A 20,727-nucleotide genomic window follows, 5' to 3' on the forward strand; every position below is an offset into this window, starting at 1 on the left:
GAAATGGGCGAGTAGATTGTTGGCCATTGCGTAGCTACTTGTGCTATCAGCTCCAACTCCAATAAATAAGTGCCAATTTTAAACATTTACTGCCGGTGTGGTTTTCAGCATCTTAATTTACTACCGGTATACCATACCGGCTCATACCAGCCCAATTCGACTACTGCATTCAAGTTATGATGCAAAATAATCTAACAGGTATGATTAGTCGTTTTTATTTCATCTGCAACGTTTTTTCCTGGTTACCCATAACTTTTTCAAGCTTACCCTAGATACACATACACACAACCTCGCATGGCTAGTCACTTTACACTTCTAAGGAATGAATAATAACATATGGGCATAGGATTAAGAAAGTACAAATGAAAGAGAAGGGGACAATGAAGTAGAGAGAAAGGACATATGCATAAACAGGGGAGAGAAAATGAACAAAAACGAAGGGGAAATTGGAATGAAATTGGTGGAACTAATAAAAAAAGCACGTGGAAAGCAAGTCTGTTAAGCTTCTAAAGCCACCCTCAATTTTCTGCACAAAAATGGAACATTTCAACTTGCCAGAACAGTTAAAGGAGAAAGGGAAGGTCAGTACCACAGAAGGAGGAGGGGAGGGAAGACAAGAAGAGTAGGTCACAGAAACAGCCAGCTATGGCACCTGCAAGGTGGAAAAGAACACAAGTTATTCATTCCTTAGAAGTGAAGAGTGACTAGCCATGTGAGGTGGTGGTGTATGTGTACGAGGGGCACTATTTATATTTTGAGCCTAACAATGAAAAAACAGGAATTTGGCATTGAAAACTGCTTTATTGTTTTTCGAAGTATTCTCCTTTATGGTCAATACACTTTTGCATTCGTTCGAACCATTTGTCAAAGCAGTTTTTCCAATCTTCTTGAGACACCTCCATAATATGGTTTTTGAACGCATCAACGGCATCTTCCGCCGACGAAAATCGTCCACGCAATTTATTCGTGACATTCGGGAACAAGAAGAAGTCATTGGGTGCCAAATCAGGACTGTACGGCGGATGACCCATCAATTCGATTTTTTGACTGTTCATAAAGTCGGTTGTTAGACGAGATGTGTGACAGCTGGCATTGTCTTGATGAAGAATGATCCGACGGCGTTTGTTTGTTTTCCGTATTTGACCGAAGACCTCTGGCAAACAAATTGTTGTGTACCATTCAGAGTTGACCGTTCTACGTTCCTCTAAAGGCACAGTTGCCACATGACCAGTTTTCCCGAAAAAACAGGCGACCATTTGTTTCGATGTGCTTCGAGCGCAAACTTTTGTTGGATTGGGTTCATCTTGAAACACCCATACAGTCGACTGCTGTTTACGTTCCGGCTCATATGCATACATCCATGATTCGTCACCTGTTACAATCTTATATACGTCTTTTGAAGCACCACGATTGTATTTATTGAGCATTTGTTTGCACCAATTGACGCGAGTGTCTTTTTGAGTTTTTGTCAAATTGTGTGGGATCCAACGAGAACATACCTTTCTCACAGCTAAATGATCATGTAATATTTTATATATGCTGGTGGAACTAATGCCTATGGTTGCCTCAATCTCACAGTATGTCACATGACGATCTTGCAGTATTAGGTTTTCCACAGCATCAATGTTTTCTTGAACAACAACTGATTTTGGACGACCTTCGCGAATCTCGTCGGTGAGCGAATGGCGGCCACGATTAAATTTGTTATACCAGCGTTTCACAGTGGCAAAGGATGGGGCTTCATTGCCAAATGTGGAACTAAGTTGATCGATGCACTCTTGTCTTGATAATCCACGTCGAAAATCGTAAAAAATCATCGCACGAAAATGTTCATGAGTTAATTCCATTTTATTGATTGTCGCGCAATCTCCAAGGAAACATAAACAACACAAATGAAGCTATTGACAAAACATTTGAAGTACATTATGCTCAATAATGCCAGACGATTCCGTGCAAACGTCAAATCGTGCCTAACTTCAATCAGTGTTGCCAAGGCTCAAAATATAAATAGTGACCCTCGTATCTAGGGTAAGCTTGAAAAAGTTCTAGGAAACCAGGATGAAATAAAAACCAGTAAAAATAACTGTGTTAGGTTATTTTGCATCTACAAAAAAGTGGTTATGCAAACCTTTAAGAAGAACACAGACACTCAAGTTCTAAATATTTGAAAACTAGTTGGGAGGTGCAAGTAACAACAAGTACCATGTTGGTTGTAATATTAAGAATGAGAACTGGGAAGTATATGTGGAAAAATTTAATGAATAAAAAAACAAGGAAAAACACTGTTTTTAAATGGCACACAAATAAACTTGTCTCGCACGAAGATTCTTCTATGAAGTACTACTTAATTTCTGCAATAGAGATTCCAGCACTATGCACTTCCTTTTTTCAACCTGGATAACTTCATTGTGCATCTCTTTCAACATCGCCATCTTCCGTTCTTCATCCCTACGATATTCCGTGAGAAAGTCTTGAAACCACTGAGGAGGTTCCGTATCAGACTTCCTACTGCATTCTGTACTTTGAGTGTTTTCCGAAATCTCGGGAACATTGTTAGATTCCGGTCCCGCATCACACAATATCACTTCTGGGTAAGTCATCATTTGTTGAGGAACTTGGATTGCCGATAAACTTATCGTTGATTCAACAGAACCTAATGATGTCATAGTCACAGGCGTTACAGTCATTGGTTCCACCAAAATCTGTTGCGATTCGGTTAATGTGGTGACCATGTCCACATCTGCAACCGAAGATGGTGAAGGTGGGGGTGAAATTACTCTAGATTTTCTTGTGTTTACGCTGCATGTGGATGTGAAGATGTCCACTAACATAGAATAAAACTCCCATCTTCTTTTACTCTTTGGCGATCTCTTGTTGTTGTAGTAAATAGTTTTGAATGTGTGTTTTAGATTCCTCCACTTCCTGTCACACATATCCCAAGATACTGCATGTCCTTGAGCTAGTAAGCCTTCAGCAACTTTCATCCACAAATCCTTTTGTCTTTGCATTGGATCTTTGAATTCGTGGATGAATTTCTTGTATTCTTCAATTAGGGCCTTCACCATGGGACTATTCCATTGTATTTTGTAGGCTTCTCCACCAGTTCCATCTGTAAGTATTAAAAATACAATTTAAGATACAATACTTGCATGCATATATTAATATAAATTAGTAAATTTGTTGGACTCGGTGGCATAGCAGTGAGGTCCAGCCTGAGCATGGGTGTTATTTGCGAGTGTCCATTCATCACATCATTGGTTAGCCAAAAGTGGCAGAAAAGTGAAGCAAAATAAATCAAATCAGATTAGTAAATGTGACATTCCTTCGTCAAGAAGGAGTTATTCTAACCTCTGTTTGTCAAATTCATTTTAGGTCCACTTATGCTCAGATTGGCCGATTGCAATTGGATCTTGCCACACACACATACTCTCTGTAGGATTATACAGGGTTAGCCCATAAATACTAGCTTTTCCATTCTGTAAGATAATTCCCTTATAGTATCTCAGATAACAGCATAGTTCAATTGTCCACAATAGATCACTTCAATTAACACAAACACAATTCTCAGTTTAACGCACATGATCTATTATACTTACACTACGGCAGCTCAAAAGGAAACAGCAATAAGGGAAGAATAGGATTCACTTTAATATATGTTTATTAGAGGTCTACACATTTGATTCATTGCCCACTTAAGCAACAATCTGACCCGAATTATGAAGGGAAAGATTTCCATGTTCACCAAAAGCAGAGCCAAAATGACCATAAATTGGGCCTTTGTGAAAAATTTTAGGGGGTGTTGGAGGTGTGTGCTTTCCATATTTTGTGGGTAAAAATGCAGGTAAGATTAAAACTTTAATGAAACGTTAGTTATATCAATTTTGCAATTTAGGATACTATAAATGCTGGAAGATGAAATTTTATGTAATGAATTGGGATTGATATGCTAATTATGATATAGATAATCCTCATTAGCCATTTGTTAGAAATCTATACCACTGAACCAAGATGTGCCAATGTATTGATTATAATCAATAATTATATATAAATATATAGCTAATAATTATTAGTTCCTATGGAACTTGTCAGGTTAGCAACTTCCTCCTGTTTCATGAGGAATCTGTACTGAAGAAACTAAAATAAATATCACCAGTCAATATCATTGAAACTGATACTTTTAAAAATCAAAATGCTCTTTCTCATACCTAACGGATCATGTTCCGATGATGCATAATCTGCCTGGTTGCTGTCCTCTGAGAGGATGACCTGAACTCCCCCATACACTTCGCTCACTGCAGGGAGAAAAGTCTGGGAACTGTCTTCAGCTTCATCTACACCGTCAGCCACTATCAGTTCTGAATTGAATGAATTGTCCTCGGAGGATTGGTTATTTAGTACTTCACTGTCACTCACATTTCTCATACCTACAACAAAAAATTGACATTAAAACATCTATGTATACAGATGTATACATAAATCTATACATCTATAAATATTTATTAGGGCGATATCGGAAAGTATCAGTTGGAATTTATTCACCAATACCTGCCGATACTTTTCCGGAATTTTGGTCTTTCACTAACTCTCAGAGCTATGGTGGTCTAATTGGTACGTCTGATTGCCATGCAGGAAACCCGGAGTAAATGCCAAGGCAGAATTCTAAGGTCGGAATTATTCTGAGCTTTTCCTGCATAAAGCGGCTCTGGGTCTCGCACAGCTTCAAATAAATGGGTACATGGAGGGGGGGGGGAAGGGGGATAACGGCAGCCGAAGTGTGGTGCTGATTACATCACTTCCAAAATGGCCCTACCCCCCACATCCCCTAAATGTGTCTTCATGGCACGCTGCCAGTATATGCACGGGGAACTTTACCTACTTTACCTTACCTACTGACCCATGAACCCTGCAAAATTGCCATGCGACACTTTCACTGAGGCTAAGTATTTTGAATATTATTCAAAATTCGAAGTTTCTTTTAATTTTGCACTAGTTTTGTGTAAAAAACTGATTTTTTTTATAACAGAACATGCAATGTAGTATTCTGTTCTGATGTAGTTCTCAGATATTTTAAAGCAAAAATCATGGTAAACTAATGCATATAATCCGAGAGGAATACTTACACATTAACAAGTTATAATTATTACAATTTTCAAGCTTTGGTTATCGGGGGGAATCTGTAACAGTATTGGCAGAGAGCATGTATTGGCATGGGCGTCGCCAGGAATTTTTGTAGGGGGGTCGGGCAAATGATTCAAGTTGAATAGTAGAAAAATAATAAGTATTATTACCATGGTTATAAATGTTATTACACAACAATAAATATTATAAAACAAAAATACATTTTATTCGAAATAATAACAATTATTATTATTATATAAGTGGGGAGACAATCCACAAATCGAGTCAATACCAACACAACTATTTTCCATTATTTTTATTTATCTTGCATTTTATGCAGTTAGTATCTGAAATGCATTTTGATATTAACTTTGCACGTCTTGTTCAAGAAAAGGCTTTAAATGTTACTGGGATTTTTTTTCATAAAGTTTGTTGTGTGACTTCTCACCTACAACTGTAATTATTAGAATTTTGAAAACTCTTGGATGAAATGGTAGAATATAACCTTGTTGCTGTATTTTTCACTTAATGTTTTCAATCCAATGCATTTTTACTTTGATTACTGTGAGAATACTAACTAAATGAACTTTATTTCTGTTCTTAACAATAAGAGTAACAAACTTTTGGCTTTCTTGTATCTTTAAATGAACAATGTCAATTTCCAGGGGGTCCACCGACCCGTTCCACCCCCTACCGACGCCCATGTGTACTGGTATTAGATAAAAGTGGTATTGGCTGAGCCCTAATATTTATACAACTTACTTAACTACTGTACAACTATACTGGATGCACCTCTTCTCACATGTAGTATAATGATCTTTTCATATCAGTAGCTAAAAACTGGCCTTACTACCAGCACATCTGCATAATTCTAATCCTAAATAATAAAGGAATTACTAAATTCAATTTTTTGCTGTATTAAGAAGTTTTAAGTTCCCTTCCCCCATTACTTCAAAATGAGCTCCTTCTGGGGTAGAAATCAGTTCCTTGTGCCCTTGTGGTACAGTATACTGTACCTTATAATGCCATGTAACTTTGTAATTTTAACTTTTTATGTTATGTCGCTTTTACGCCACTTTTTTTAGATATTCGCAATAATAAGGATGACTTGTCATTAGATGAAATACACTCAAAAGGGGTATCCATGATAATACCAGGGAACCTATGATACCTAGAGCCTTCGATGTCGAACTTTTGAATCGACCTCTCAATGTGTTCGCTCGGTCACCAAAGAGCACAAGCGTATGCAGATTTTTTTCAAGGGAAAGTAGGATACATAATAAAATATTTCATAAATACCATTTTGAACCTTCGTTCTGAAAGTAGTTCAAAGACAGAAATGGTAACAGGGATCATTTTAAGAGGGTATGCATTTACCATTTGAAGCATCCCCCCAAATTCTACAAATATCTGATTTAAATAGTGTATAGTGGTAATTTTATTTCCTTAGAAGGATTAAACATCTTGCATAATAAGTTGTAATATAATAAAACCTTAATCTTCAGGGATTATATCCAGTGGCGAAGCGTGACATTTTTACGCAGTCACCGCAAGACTTGCCAAACGTCAGGGTCAATCTTTCAATCATGGAGGGGGAGGGGGGATTTCTACATTGATAATGATGATAACAGTGTTGGTACAGACGTGTGAAGTAGAGATGGCCAAATTCATTTTCTTCTACGTTGTATATGATCGTAAAATAAGGAAGACTAAACTTTCTTAAATTCTACCTGAAAAATGGAAAAATTGTTAAACGTCTCTCTCCGAAATCCGGGTAGTAAAATTTCCGAATCGAGAGTTTAAATTTTCCGGAATCCTGATGTTGTTGACCATCCCTGGTGTGAAAGTAAGATATGTTAGGGAAAAGGTTCTGTCTAAGTAAGTCTGTCATCTCGAGAACAAAAATCTTGATCAGTCTTGTCATTCGTAAGCATATTGAAGTACTTCGTGTTTTGTAAAGTAAGAACATTATTTTCAGAAAACTATATTTGAACCGCAGGATCAAAAGAAAGAAAAAATTGAAAAGGAGAAATACTGTGAAAGAAATACAATGGATCCAAAACTACTTTCCCTGTCCCCCCCCCCCCCCCTTCAGCTCTTTCTAGCACTAACCGTGGGGAAATTTATGTTTTTGCTTACTTATGACGTCACTGAAAGCCTGCCATGTTTGTAAACACCAGACCCATTCCAAGAAACAGAGGCGCAACCACGAATTTTTGTCGGGGGGGGGGGGTGCAATACAGTTTCCACGGAATTCTTCCCAAGCTCTTCCGTCCGTGGCAGTGTGCTAACTTAGCTCTCTTGCAGCCAGATCTGGCTCTTACGTGCACTCGTTCGGCTGTGAACTGGGATGCCCACCCCCCGTGCCCCACTATGATGCCATCACTTGTTCCGGCCCAAACAGACCAACTTTTGTCATAATTATACATTTTCCACATGCCGTGATATTGTTATATTGGCTGCGTCGCCTCACTCCCCTCTTACCTCCCCAGCTACTTCATTATAGCGCAATGTTTGACGTGAAATTGACATAATATTGTTATCAGGAAATTTCTTATTTTCGATTTCATTCGACCATCGGTGGACTATTGAGATTGGCGATGCCGCCGGATCTATTACTAGAATAAATTGTCATCAATTTAGAGTTAACGATAATAGCAGTGCCCCAACCCCTATGACAACTAACATTACCCTAGAAGGCACTTTTCCAGCCTTCGTTAATCTAGCTCCATGAAAGTCAGTTTTAACTCCATTTAAGGTGACATTTAGTTCTTTTATGCGCATCAGGTTTGGCAACACTGCCAGGATGCAAGGAGAAAATCATTGATCACAAGGGAGTATGATTTGATTAGTTTTCTTGGGAATATAAAACTGCCGTTGTAATAGAAAAAGATGTCACAGGGAAGAGGGCAGTTTGAAGATGAATTTCACCAGCGGAAAAGTCAGAACTTCCATTTGATTAGCCGTAACTCTATGTTACCCCCATAAGGAATACATGGAATTCCGAAAATTATTATTCATCATATTTTTCAAACATCGTGTCCAGCTTAATAATCAACATAGGAAAACGCTTCAACTTGCAACATGGAGAGAAACTCATGCTCTTGGATACACCCAGGGTAATTTAAGTAGCAGTGCCCATTCGGGCGATATTGAAATAAATGCACAATTGGTGCGTAATTGTATCTCCTCCCCTTAATAGGGAGCAAATAATTTCACTGGATGCCATGTCATTCTCTTTTTTTAAACTTGTTTCATTTAGATCGCTCGGCATCCATGGACGATTCCCGCCGCCTCCTAGCTAAGACTCTGAACTTGACGAAAGTGAGAAAAGCAGGTAGTATTGCGAGCAAAGCGAGCAATACGTTTTTACGAAATGTATTTTTACGTGCATAAAATTTGAAATGGAGGGGGTAATTGCTCCTCTGTGCCCCCTGCAGGTGCCCTTGGCGGTCAATGTTAGCCCCCCTTGACACCCCTTTTTGCCCCTAAGGGTGCAAATAATATCACGGGGAGACAAGGCATTCCCTGTTTCAAAACTTTTTTCATTTAGATCATTCGGTGCCTATGACGGACTCCTGCCCCCCCTAGCTACGGCTCTGAACTTGACAAAAATGAGAAATGTATTTTTACTTGCATAAAATCGTGGAGGGTAATTGCTCCTCTGTGCCCCTGCAGGTGCCCTTGGCCGTCAATGTTTGCTCCCCTTACAATTGACTTCCGTCGAAGGTTGAAGGGGGCAATGCCCCCTGCCCCCCTGTGGGTTGCGCCAACTGCCCAGAAATAAAGTTCTCAGGCCTGAAGCATTCCTTGGTCGATCTCTGGAACTTCATTTTATATATTGCGGTTTTGACATGATCAATACAGGCCGGACCCTGTGGCAGAGTGGTTAGCACATCGCCGCGCTGCGACGCTAAGGGTCCCGGGTTCGAATCCCGCTCGGGCTTGGTTGTTTGTGAATGTCCATTCATCAATTTCATCACTCATCCCCAGGAGGCACAAACCGCGAAGTAAAATAAACTAAATTAATCAATCAATTAATGATCAATACAGCTTTCGTTTCACTGGCGTCCACTCTGTGGAGACTCAAAATCAAACGGTGATCACTAGAGCCTGGATTTTAGGCAAAATGCCTGTTCGTTTCCGACGCTGGTAGACAAAAATTGAACTCAAAAGTACACCGATCCGAAGGTTCTTAATATTCTGAACAATACTTTACGTTGCCTTTTTTTTTGCCTATTTCACCTTACACTGCCTTTTTCAAACATTTTTGCCTTTTTTGTATCTTTTGTCATTCCGACAAGGCATTATGTTGCCTCTTTTTGCCTATTTCACCTTACGCTGCCTTTTCCAAACATTTTTGCCTCTTTTGCCATTCCGACAAGGCATTATGTTGCTTTCTTGCCTATTTCACCTTACGCTGCCTTTTTCTTGCCTCTTTTGCCATTCCGACAAGGCATTATGTTGCCTTTTTTGCCTATTTCACCTTACGCTGCCTTTTTGAAACATTTTTACCTTTTTGTCATTCCGACAAGGTATTTTTTTAAAATTATATTTCTCTTCTTCTATTTGATTTCGTTTTTTATATTTGTAAATATATTTTTAAAGATATAAGAAGAATTTAAGTCCTTCTCTTCAATTTTTAATGCCTCTTCTTCAATTTTCACTGCCTCTTTCTGAAACTTGACTGCCTTTCTTTCGACATACAGTGCCTTTTTTTTTCAATATTTCGCTGCCTTTTTGCCTGCCATTTTTAATACATACTTTTCACTGCCTGAACATCCGGGTTCTAGTGATCACTGTCTAATTGGTCTCTTCCGTTCCATGTCATTTAAATTCCCTATATTTTCGGTCCCTGGCTTTGGATTCCCTGTCCTTTCGTGTCTCGGGCTTTCTATTCCCTACCTTTTGTCTCACTGTGTTTTTACCCAAACGAGAACGGGGCACGTTTTGACTTCCGTTTTAGCAGTTCGATGAAACCTCCATTTAAATATCCTCTGCAAATAGGCCGTTGGTTGCTTTGCAAGCTGCTTCATTGGACTGATAATGACTATCACGCAGGGTGCGAAATCATTGAAAACTGGTGGGGGTGGGTAGGGCGGAGAGAAAGTTCTTCATCTACAAACTCCACAAACATATGTGTAAATAATACGATATACATATTTGTAGTGTTATTAAAAGTAAAAATAAATTACTCAATTAAAATATATTATTATTATTAATTACATAAAGGAAATTAATTTGTTACTTGTATATATATATCAGATATTGCAAAGCAGCTATCTAATTCCTTTACTAACTGGTAAAGATGTTAGTAAGTTATGAAATAGTTGAAGTGGTTTCATTATGTGTAAATTTTTGTTTAGTTGGTGCTTTATGTTAATATAAAGCAATTATATTTCATAGTTATTATTGTTTTGCATTCTTGTTTTACTTTTATTGTGCGTATTGATGTAGATTTATTAATGATCTCTTGAGAGAGAATGCATTCAATACTCACAACTACACTAATTTGTGTATGTTTTCGATATTATTCTTAGTAAAGTATATTTAAAATTAAAAGTAATTGCTTATCTTCTGTTTTTTATAACAAAAACTCTACCCCCCGGAAATTTTTGGTGGTGGGGATTTTTGAGGCCAAGTTTGTTGGTGGGGGAAAATTCCCCCGTCCCTCCCCCCCCCCCCCAGGATTTCGCACCCTGACTCAGTGGCCGCGGTGGCTTAGTCGGTAACGCGTCTGACTACCATGCTAAAGGTCCCGGGTTCGATCCCCGGCCGGTTCAAATCCGGGAACTTTTCTAACGATGGAAGCGGCCCCGGCGCCCATCCAGCGTCGAATAACATGGGTACCTGGGGGAAACCCTGGGGGGTAAAGGCGGTCAGGGGCGTGATGCTGATCACATCACCCCCACTCACGACCGGATCAAGAAAGTGTGGGGCGTTACCCCCACACCCCCTATACGCCTTCATGGCGTGGTGCTATGCACAGGGGAGCACTTTACCTTTTTTTACTTTACCTTTTTTGATTATCAGTAGCGGTGAATGGGTGCCAAAACTGGGGGGGGGGGGGGATTTTTACTTGGTAGACAAGGTTTAACATTAAGATGCTATAGCACTAAAGCTTATCTTCTGTTGAGCCGTTTCAATTTTTGGACAATTGTGCTTCTACTGAAGACTTCATTTGGGCGAAGATGAGCAAATTTTCTGTCGCCTAGTGTTTGAATCCTTTATGTCTTTAGTTAGGAGCGTGCCCTTATGTGAACATTTGAAATGTGTGCCGTCAGAAATCGAAAACACGTCATCCCCCTTTTTAGTAGCTGGGGATTACCCTATTGACTATGTTAGCAGTGAGGTCCGATGCGGAATTGGGAGAATATCTTGTTTTCAGAATCTGTGAGATTCTATTATTTTCAATGGCCCATTCCAAATTACTCAAGTTTTACTTTAACTTGCAGCGTAAGTGGAAATGGATACCCTAACATGTGTTAGACAGGTTTGATTGATTGGGTTTATTTTACTTCGCTTTTCTGCCACTTTTGGCTAATCGCGAAGATGAGGATCAGTGATAATATGATGAAATTGAGGAGTTACAAACCCGTGCGCAGGCCGTGATTCGAACCCGATACCCCTGGCGTTGTAGCGCTCTGTGCCTATGGCGTACGCAGGGGGGGGGGGGTTACCGGGTTTAACCCCCCCCTTGAACTTTTGAAATATTATGGAAAATGCTGTAGAAAAATTAAAAATGGCTAATTTATCACAGTCAAAGATCTGCGACAGTAATAATAATAATAATAATAATTTGAATTATTATTCCCATGCAGCATGAAGAAAAACACAACATTCCAAACACAATGTAAGCGGCCGCAAAGTTCAATTTTGCAATTTTTTTTGCAAAAAGTCGCGCAGTGACTCTCTCGAGAATTGTGAAAATTCCTTGCTTCGTCTGTGTGCCGACCTCATTGCAAACGTTCTTCCCGGTACTGATTTCACATCCCCTTGTGAACTCTCAAGTGATGCTGAGTCTACATCCGCATCATTAAATAATGTTGAAGAAGTGCTTTTATGAATCCCCTAGAAGTGATAAATGTGTTGGAATGTCTATAAACTTACTTTTCAACGAAAACATAGACTCAGTGGAATTTAGCAACATGTATTCTCGCACTTCATCATCATCCTGGGCGAGTTCCGTAGGTAAAGGTAATGTATATAGCACCGTGCCATGAAGGCACACGTAGTGGTGTGGTTGGCCCCAAAGATTCTCGATCTCGAACTATTTTGCAGGTGATGTGATCAGCACCATGCTCCGGCAGCCTTCATCTCCCAGGGTTGCTCTCAGGTACCCATTGCTATGAGGCTGGGTGCGGAGACTAGGCTGGATAAATTCCAACCAATTCCGGGAATCGAACCCGTATATCCCACGAAGTTGTCAGACTAGACCAGCACGGCTCCTTGAATGAGTTTCATATTTCGATTATTTCAATAAATTTAATATATTTGCTTGTTTTTATGGATTTTCTTCACACTTAAAATGTCTCACTTATCATATACAAATAACCCTTGACTAGACAATTATTTTGTAACAATGAAACAAAAGAAATGTAATTTTGTTCTATTTCTTTCATAAATAGCAGCTGCATTAGTAGTAATTATTAGTAGTAATTAAACTAATTAATTAATTAATTATAAGAATTATTAATTAATTTATTATTATTATTAATTAATTAAAGTATAATAAAACAATGGTAATGTGAATTTGTAGAAAGTTTTCGAAATAACACCCCCCTTGATGAAATCCTGCGTACGCTACTGCTCTGTGCTAACCACTCTGCCACGGAGGTCGGCGAGTTATATGGGGCAATCGCTTCCACAGAGATGTAAAAGTAACAAAACTCTACAGAGATATTTAAAAATAACAATTTTTAAAATAGGTTCCCAATTTATATAGTGGAAGACAGCTAGAAAAAAAACGGGCATACGTCACACGAAAGTTGTTAATCCATCACGCGTACAACAGAATGTAAATAATGTTATCGCTACGTTTCCCTTATGCAGATACTAAAACGTTGACAACGTTTGTTTTAAGCCCATTTTTTGCTCAAATAGGTTAATCGGGACTTGTTTAAAAGTCCGAGCCGACCGATCCGGGGTCAGTATTAGACACTATCAAATAGGCCTATGTAGAGGTTATTTGGCTTAGTCTGAATTGATTTCTGTTATTGTGCGTCGCTTTTAATCCACTTTTGACTAATCGCGGCGATGAGTGATGATGCGAATTATTGTTTTTTTGTTGCTCTAAATTTGAGGTACCTTCAAGTCAAACATTTTGACTTTTAATTTTCTTTATACGTTGCTTTCTGATTGATTGAGTTTGTGTTTTAAGTCCACTTTATGCACAATAACGTTAATCGGGACTGGGACTACTGTTTAATGTGGGATCCGAACCACTATGTGCCTCCACCGGGTATCGAACCCGGGACCCCTTGATTACATTGCTTTCTGCCTGGTAGGAAGGTTTTTGAGTGCAACCTCCAGGCTTGCCGGTTTTGCGCCACACAATTTACGCCAGCGTATTCATGTTCGTTCCGGGCAATGGCAAATTACCTGGTTGGTGACGCACTCCACAAGCACAACATAAATATTTCCGCTTGCAAGCGAGAGGGCTCAGCACTGCTCACCGACATAAACAGCCCAAGCACAAAACCAAACCCAGCCAACGTCTGCTTTGCTTGCTAGCTTATCTGCATTCAAGAAAAACAAGTATCTCAACTGCGCATGAGCAATGTAAACGCCCACTTTCGCTGGAACGTCATGGATTCACGCCGTCTGGTCGTCTCGCCTGCGGCTGGCAACGCTAGGCAAGCTGTTGCTAAGCGGCTTGATCAATAACTACATTTATCTTCTCTCTACAGCTACCAAGAACTCAAGAGATTAAGCAGGAATAGCATTTGCCTAGTAATACAAACCAGTTCTTACCAGGATTTCGTTTCCTCTTCATCTTGAACCTGCTGTTGGTGCCGCAACCGTTGAGACTAAGCTGCAACAACAAAAATCAACAATGGGAAATAATCACGTTGTGCTGCATGTTTCCAACAATTGCTGTTGCTAAACGGCTGGCTCACAGTTCGCCAGTCAATCCTTGATGCTGATAACGTCCCATTCACGGTTGAACAGTTTCAGTATCTAAGCACACAAATAAGCCGTACGAGCAGCTTGCAAACGAGTTTGCACCGCATGCTTCGAGCAATGGCAACCCTTCTCCCCTCCACTTTCTTGCAGCGTTGACTCGTGCTGCCACCTGTCGTTGATCCCAGGCAGGATGTGCTTTGGGGCTATCACGCAGGTCAAATGGCGCAGAGTTCGACAGCGATCCAAGCAGCCGACTCCATATCAAGAGAGACAAGCGCTCATATTTAACTCATCAATTCTTCAGTAACTTCTAGTAGCGCACGGATAGTGTTAATTCTGAGGCATTCTATATGATACCCGATCCAAAAATTGCCGTGACTAATAGAAAAATGTAATTTAAAAAATGCTCGGCCAGGGAAGACTGCAACCCTGGGCCTCCATCTGCAAAGGGACTCCACAGTGAAAAAATTGCTTTGAAAAGGACCACAGAAGGGTAAAAAAATATTTGAAAGGCGGTAAAATTATAATATAATTATTAATTATCTGATAGAATTTGACCCTATACACGAGTGGCCCAATGTTGCATAAATCTGTACCTGATTTAATGCAAATTTCTTCGAGTTTGAAAACTAATAATTAAGTTGCATTAATATTCGAGGGCGTTTTTTTAAGCCTTATGATGAATATCATGCTATCGATAAAAAAGATGGACACGCGGTGCCGAAGTGTGTCTTGGGATAGACTAACCTAAAGAAAAGGGAGCGAATGAAATCAAATCAGAGGGATTAAGAACAGGAGAAAGAGGAAGTGAGGACAGGATAAAATAAAGAGAGAAAAAGCCTTGCGCAGTAGGGGAGAAAGCGAGAGAGGGGGAGAGAAAGGACACAGATAAATAAGGGAAATATAATCTTAGCAGCCATGATCATCAAAGCAGAGAAAATATTTTCTTCACTCTTGAGCCAATCTGAACTAAATATTCTGACGATGCCACTGTATTACTTATGCTCATTTGCGGTGTCTTTTTATTAACACCTAAAGTTAATATGTGCTACCCCTACCAGGGTTTTTTCTGAGGGGACTGGAATTTTAAAGGTGGATATTACATACAGTGACTCAAAAAAGTATTCAACTCACCACAGGCCTCCCATGGAAACATGTACAACAAGCAGAAAAGGAACGAAGATGGAAGTACATGTGCACAGAAGTTTAGTGCATACTATTGAGGTACAAACTACACAGAAAAGAAACACATTTAGTAGTTGACAGAAAGAGTACAGAAAAACGAAAGACAAGATGCGTACATGGAGCTCAAGAAAGTATCAACTGTAATACTTGCGGCATACAATATTAATCCTGCTTGGACCCCCTTGAACCTCTTGATGATTTCCTGCAATCGTTGTGGGATTGATTTTTACCAAGATGTCTGTTGTTTGTCGGGTTATCTGCACCCATTCGTCCAACAAAACGTGCTTGAGGTCACTTTTGTTGAAAATATGCTGTTTTTTTATTCTTTCTACGAAAATATGCCAGCCATTCTCGATAGGATTAATGTCTTGCGATAGGGGAGCTGTTTGCATCCAGCGTGGAGTGTTGTAAAATAACCAGACCTTGGTGTTGGAGGCTAAATATTTCGGGTCATTGTCCTAGGTGAACATGTAGTCACCAGTAAGCTCCATAATGTTCACTGAGTTGGATAGGTGCGCCTTCAAAATGTTGATGTAACGTGTGTGGTCCATTGTACCATCAATGAAACACAAATCCCCAACACCATTGGCACTCATTCAGACACTCGTCGTACCGCTTTACAAGTTTCCAGAAACTCTGTTCGTACAACTGCGTGTCATGAAGAGACTTTGGTTCAACGTTGAGAAAAATTTTTAAAAAATAATTTTCATTTAATTTATTTGCCCATCACATGACGTACCCATTCGTAGCGAACAACAGCTCGCACTTCATCCTTTGTCCACGATTGCAGCACTAACTCACCCGTGTTCTCCATGCCGGCCTGGCACACACTTCTCAACTCTTCCTATCTTCAACACAGCAGTACTCTGTCGCCCTCTTCAAGGGAAAGGTCGTGCGTCAGACAACGAAAAGAGGATGATATCCGTATAACTACAATATATTAGAGTCGACGCGCTAGCTACGTTAACGACCGGCTGGCTTTGAAGTCCACGGAGCGCGCCCATCAGCTACAACAATCACATTCAACGCACAGTGTTACCACATATCTACTCTATGCCACCTTGTCCCTCCGCGCACAAGCACCTTCCCACGGTCTCCACATTGAAGTTGCAAAGTACGGCAACAGCGTATCCGCAGTCATGTGACTGAGACTCCACGTGGAGTAGACGAGCAGAATGACAGCTGCGCCCATTGGCTGAAGGTTGAGTGTGATTGGACGAAAACAACTCGCCCGCTATTTATCCCCACCCACGTTCGTGATGGCGGATATCTTCAGTACTTCGACGTTAACGAAGTAAACGCGTGGACTATACAAACCCAAAATTTCAACGCTTTCAGGAAGTAGATATGCGAGACAGCGGGAAACCTTTTTTTCCGACTGTCCCTCGTATATGCATATTATGGTACACATACTGAAGAAAAACTGAATAACAGCAAAAGCTATGAAATTTCCGTTCAAAAGTACGTGTATTGTATGCAGACGGGACCGTTAGTAATATTTTGCGGGATGGTCCAAAATCTGTAGATCCGGCGCTGGTAGAGGGGGTGGGGTACAGTATAAAATATTTAGTAATTACCATTTTCAAACTTCGTTTTAAAAGTTGTTCAAAGACAAAAATGGTAATCGTGGATCATTTGAAGAAGGATTTGCATTTCCACCTTGGTTCCTCCCGGGTGCTTTATTGGTTTCATTTGAAAATTTTGAAATTTTCTCAAAATTTCGAGACGAGCTGCAGCCCCATCAGGTTCCCCATATGTACGCCAGCGTATGTTACGGACTCCGAATTCAATAACAAAAACGTCATTAGGCATTCTGTTAAGTTTAAAACTTTAAATACTCTTCATTTAAAAAAAAAAAACTATAACCAAGGGGGAGGGGGTGTTACTCATGTTCTGGTCAGTACCTCCGCTTACGCATTAAACACAGCTCCAACATGTTTAATATTTAACATAATTAATTAACATGATGCGTGGTAATGCTTATTACCCACTGTTGGTCCCATGACGAAACTGGCTACATAACTACTTCATTTAGTTGGGCGTGGTGTAATAGACATTCGCAATTCAAACTTTTTCGGCCGTATGTGTTTATACAAGGAAATGAAACAAGCTAATTGGAAGTGCATATTTCTACGGTGAGGAAGTAAGTAAATTTCTTCTTTCAGTAACTTCAATGATATAACAATAGCAGTAGGAAAATGATGACATTTTAGCTTGAATTTTTGTCTTAAGTCCACTTTATACACAGACTCGCGCACTTTCGACGTGGCCTCTGGTCACGTCTTGTAGGCTCGCCGGCGTGACCTTCGGTCACTTATTGTGTTCTTCAATGCTCTAAATGCATTTGAAGATATCTGAGTGTATCATTGGAGGAAGGGAAACGAGTAAGTGCCTTTGCTTGTTTGAAAAGTTTAGAACGTAACGTTATGTGTGTACGGGCTCTAATATTGTACAAATATTCAAAATATTATTGTCTGCATTCTTAATAATAAATTGGGTAAGTAATATCCGTTTCAAAATAGTTAATTAGATGCTTTATACATACGAATTCAATAGCGATACTAAATTGGAAGAGCAGCATTTACTTGTGTTGACATTTTTAAACGGAATTGAAAAATAATTGCTTTCCGTCATTCCCCTCAAATTCCTACCTCTCCTCTGTAATAAATTCTGACGCTCATATTTTGAAATTCGAAACGTCTAGCATAATTCACTAACAGTAGTATTCGGGGTTAAAGTAAACTTTCTTTAAGTTCTCTAGCCAACGTCCATTTCCATGGTGGACAACAAGCACCGCAAACACTCTAAATAATTGTTTGTTATTATACCTATAAACATTTAATTAAAACAACCACGATGTAAATATTTTCGCATTGAGTTTACCAATATATACGTAATTGCATGTGGACTGAATCTACTTCTGATGTACTCGTAGATGTCAGTCTTGTTTGAGGCACCTTTTCTAACCAGGAGTTGAGTCATCTGTGTGCTGTTGATCTGTGAGAAATAATGTAGCTAAGGTCTAAATCACCATCCCTGAGACCTTCTGTAAACAAACGGTCTCACCGATTCGATGTATCACTCCGCGTCAGCTGATCCATGACCGCAATCATCTGCTGTTACACTCATATAAAATGAATAGGTGCGGCGAACTATAAGAGCCTCTGAATGTGAGAACCCGTTCTCAAAACATCAGACGAATATGCAGCCGCATACATTGTTACTCTCCCGGTCATTCTCTCTTTCATAACACTTAAAACTGCAGACACTGACACACCACTGCACTGGGATACCAACTTAACCACTTCATTTACTGGTTTCTCAGGATACTACTGACAGAACGTTACATAAATATTGAGTAGAATCTGTTTCTCACCCCTTTTCAAAGGCTGTCTTTGCTGGTGTTTTGAAAACAAGCTCGGAGTAAACGGAGACTTTCCCTCACGCATAGAACTCGGCATGTTAATTTTCTAAGGCTAAGTCAGGCAATATTACTAAGTTGCACTACTTCCTTGCTGTTCACATGATTATTTTTAGAAAATAACCAATGTTATAAAATATCATTATGTACACAAATCTCTAAGCTCATTGAAAGTTATATTACTACAAAATGTTCACACTTATCTTGCCTTGCCATGTCACCAAGTTATTTTACGAAGTGCACTATATTTGGCGGAACAAAAATCGTTATTAGGATGCTTGTCAAAGTTTCCAACCGCAATAAATTTACGAACTTTTTGTCTTGTTTTGATCATCATCAATATATTTATTGGACTTACAGCAATGCATATGGATGTTTATGCCCATTATATATTTTATTTACATAAGATACAATTTACATAAAATGTACAAACAAATTTCAAATACACTCCTATCTATATCAAATCTTAGAAATATACATTACCATGTTATATCATTTTGTCTAAAAAATGCAAGTAAAATATATTCAAAGAAAGAAGCCAAATTTATGGGAAATGATTACTGGTGCAAAGAGTTAACCATAAAGGTGAAGCAATAAGTAAAAAAAGAAAGAGCATTGGGTTTAAAGTGAGACGTCATTTGCGGCAGCGTATCCGATACTACAAATTTGCCAAGTTTTACCTTACGTAATGAATCCTGTAACAACGCTGGATTTTCGTGTGGATTATTTTACTTCTATGAGTTTGCAATGCTTTCTGCATGCAGGTGGTTTTGTTTACAGAAGGTGTCAGTGTTTGTGATTTGAACTATAGACAATTAAGAATTGAAGGAAACAATGTGTGCTGCAAATAATGCCCGTGGCAACGGGTTGCTAAGGACGTGAAAAAGGGCATTTTCACCATTAGAAAAGGGCCAAATGAGCGCTTTTTTTAATTTTCTCGGCCTTTTGGGACAATTTCATGGGGGAGGGGGTCGTAATCGGGAAATTTTCGCCTCCGGGGCTTCCTTCATGGAGAACATTAATGTCAGTGAATGAGTGGTGGGATTGGGGCTATATATATAGGGTGTCATTTTAATGGCGCCCACGGACCACGGAAACGTATAGAGGACATCAAAACAAACAACTTTTCTCAGTAACATTTTTCTCGTTGGTGCGTCGTTTCGGCGCTACAGTCGTTCAAAAAAGCCCGTATTACCGCCTGAATGCTGACAACCACACACAACATTTTATTGTATTTGTGACGTCATATCCCGTTGTGAAGCGATGCTTTCCAGGGTTGCCAGGAACACACATATTCTGTGAAAAATGACAGCTACAATCAGCCACATTATGTACCGTAAAACAAAACGAGAAAACACGTTCTGTAACCTAACAGGACGTAAACAAACGATACGAAAAATGGTAGAAAGCAAATAGAATTCAAGTGGAAGTGGTCATATCGAATTTTGTCTCAGTTTACATGTCAAATATTTGCAAATCTAGTTATCAAGTTGGCATCTACAATTTAGTCTATCCACTTCATCCTTCTGACACTAGTTGTCTGTGACACACTGAACAGATGACAAAACATAAATGAAAGAACTCAATATTCCAAAGGTAAGGAACACATAATATAATGTATATTCAGGGCATTATGAGGCAAGTGGCAAAAATGGTTGATTGATTGATTTAGTTTAATTTACTTCGCGTTTTGTGCCTCTTGGCTAATTTGCGAAGATGGGGATGAGTGATGAAATTGATGAATGGACATTCACAAACAACCAAGCCCGAACGGGATTCGAACCCGGGACCCTTGGCGTCGCAGCGCGATGTGCTAACCACTCGGCCACAGGGTCGGGCAAAAATGGTTGAAAATACAGGGATATAAGTAGTAGTAA

General features: G+C 39.5%; 1 protein-coding gene across 4 annotated transcripts in view; it reads right to left on the reverse strand.

The window, feature by feature from the left end:
- Positions 1–2,169: 2,169 nt before the first annotated feature.
- Positions 2,170–20,727, reverse strand: part of LOC145985420 (uncharacterized) — a 130,993-nt gene continuing 112,435 nt past the window's right edge. For 2 of the 4 annotated variants that reach the window (XM_083119430.1, XM_083119427.1), the window contains 2 exons: positions 4,206–4,424; positions 2,170–3,109 (listed from right to left, as the gene is read on the reverse strand). In XM_083119430.1, the coding sequence (XP_082975556.1) occupies positions 2,331–3,109; positions 4,206–4,422 (996 nt within the window). In that variant the 5' untranslated portion in view covers positions 4,423–4,424 and the 3' untranslated portion in view covers positions 2,170–2,330. Of the gene's footprint in view, positions 3,110–4,205; positions 4,425–5,120; positions 5,238–14,091; positions 14,394–20,727 lie in introns of those variants that run through there. The other 2 variants (XM_083119428.1, XM_083119429.1) reach the window with 2 other exon arrangements.

The sequence above is a fragment of the Lepisma saccharinum genome, chromosome 3 (genome assembly GCF_977018435.1).
Source record: "Lepisma saccharinum chromosome 3, izLepSacc3.1, whole genome shotgun sequence".
In the NCBI taxonomy this organism is placed as follows: domain Eukaryota; kingdom Metazoa; phylum Arthropoda; class Insecta; order Zygentoma; family Lepismatidae; genus Lepisma; species Lepisma saccharinum.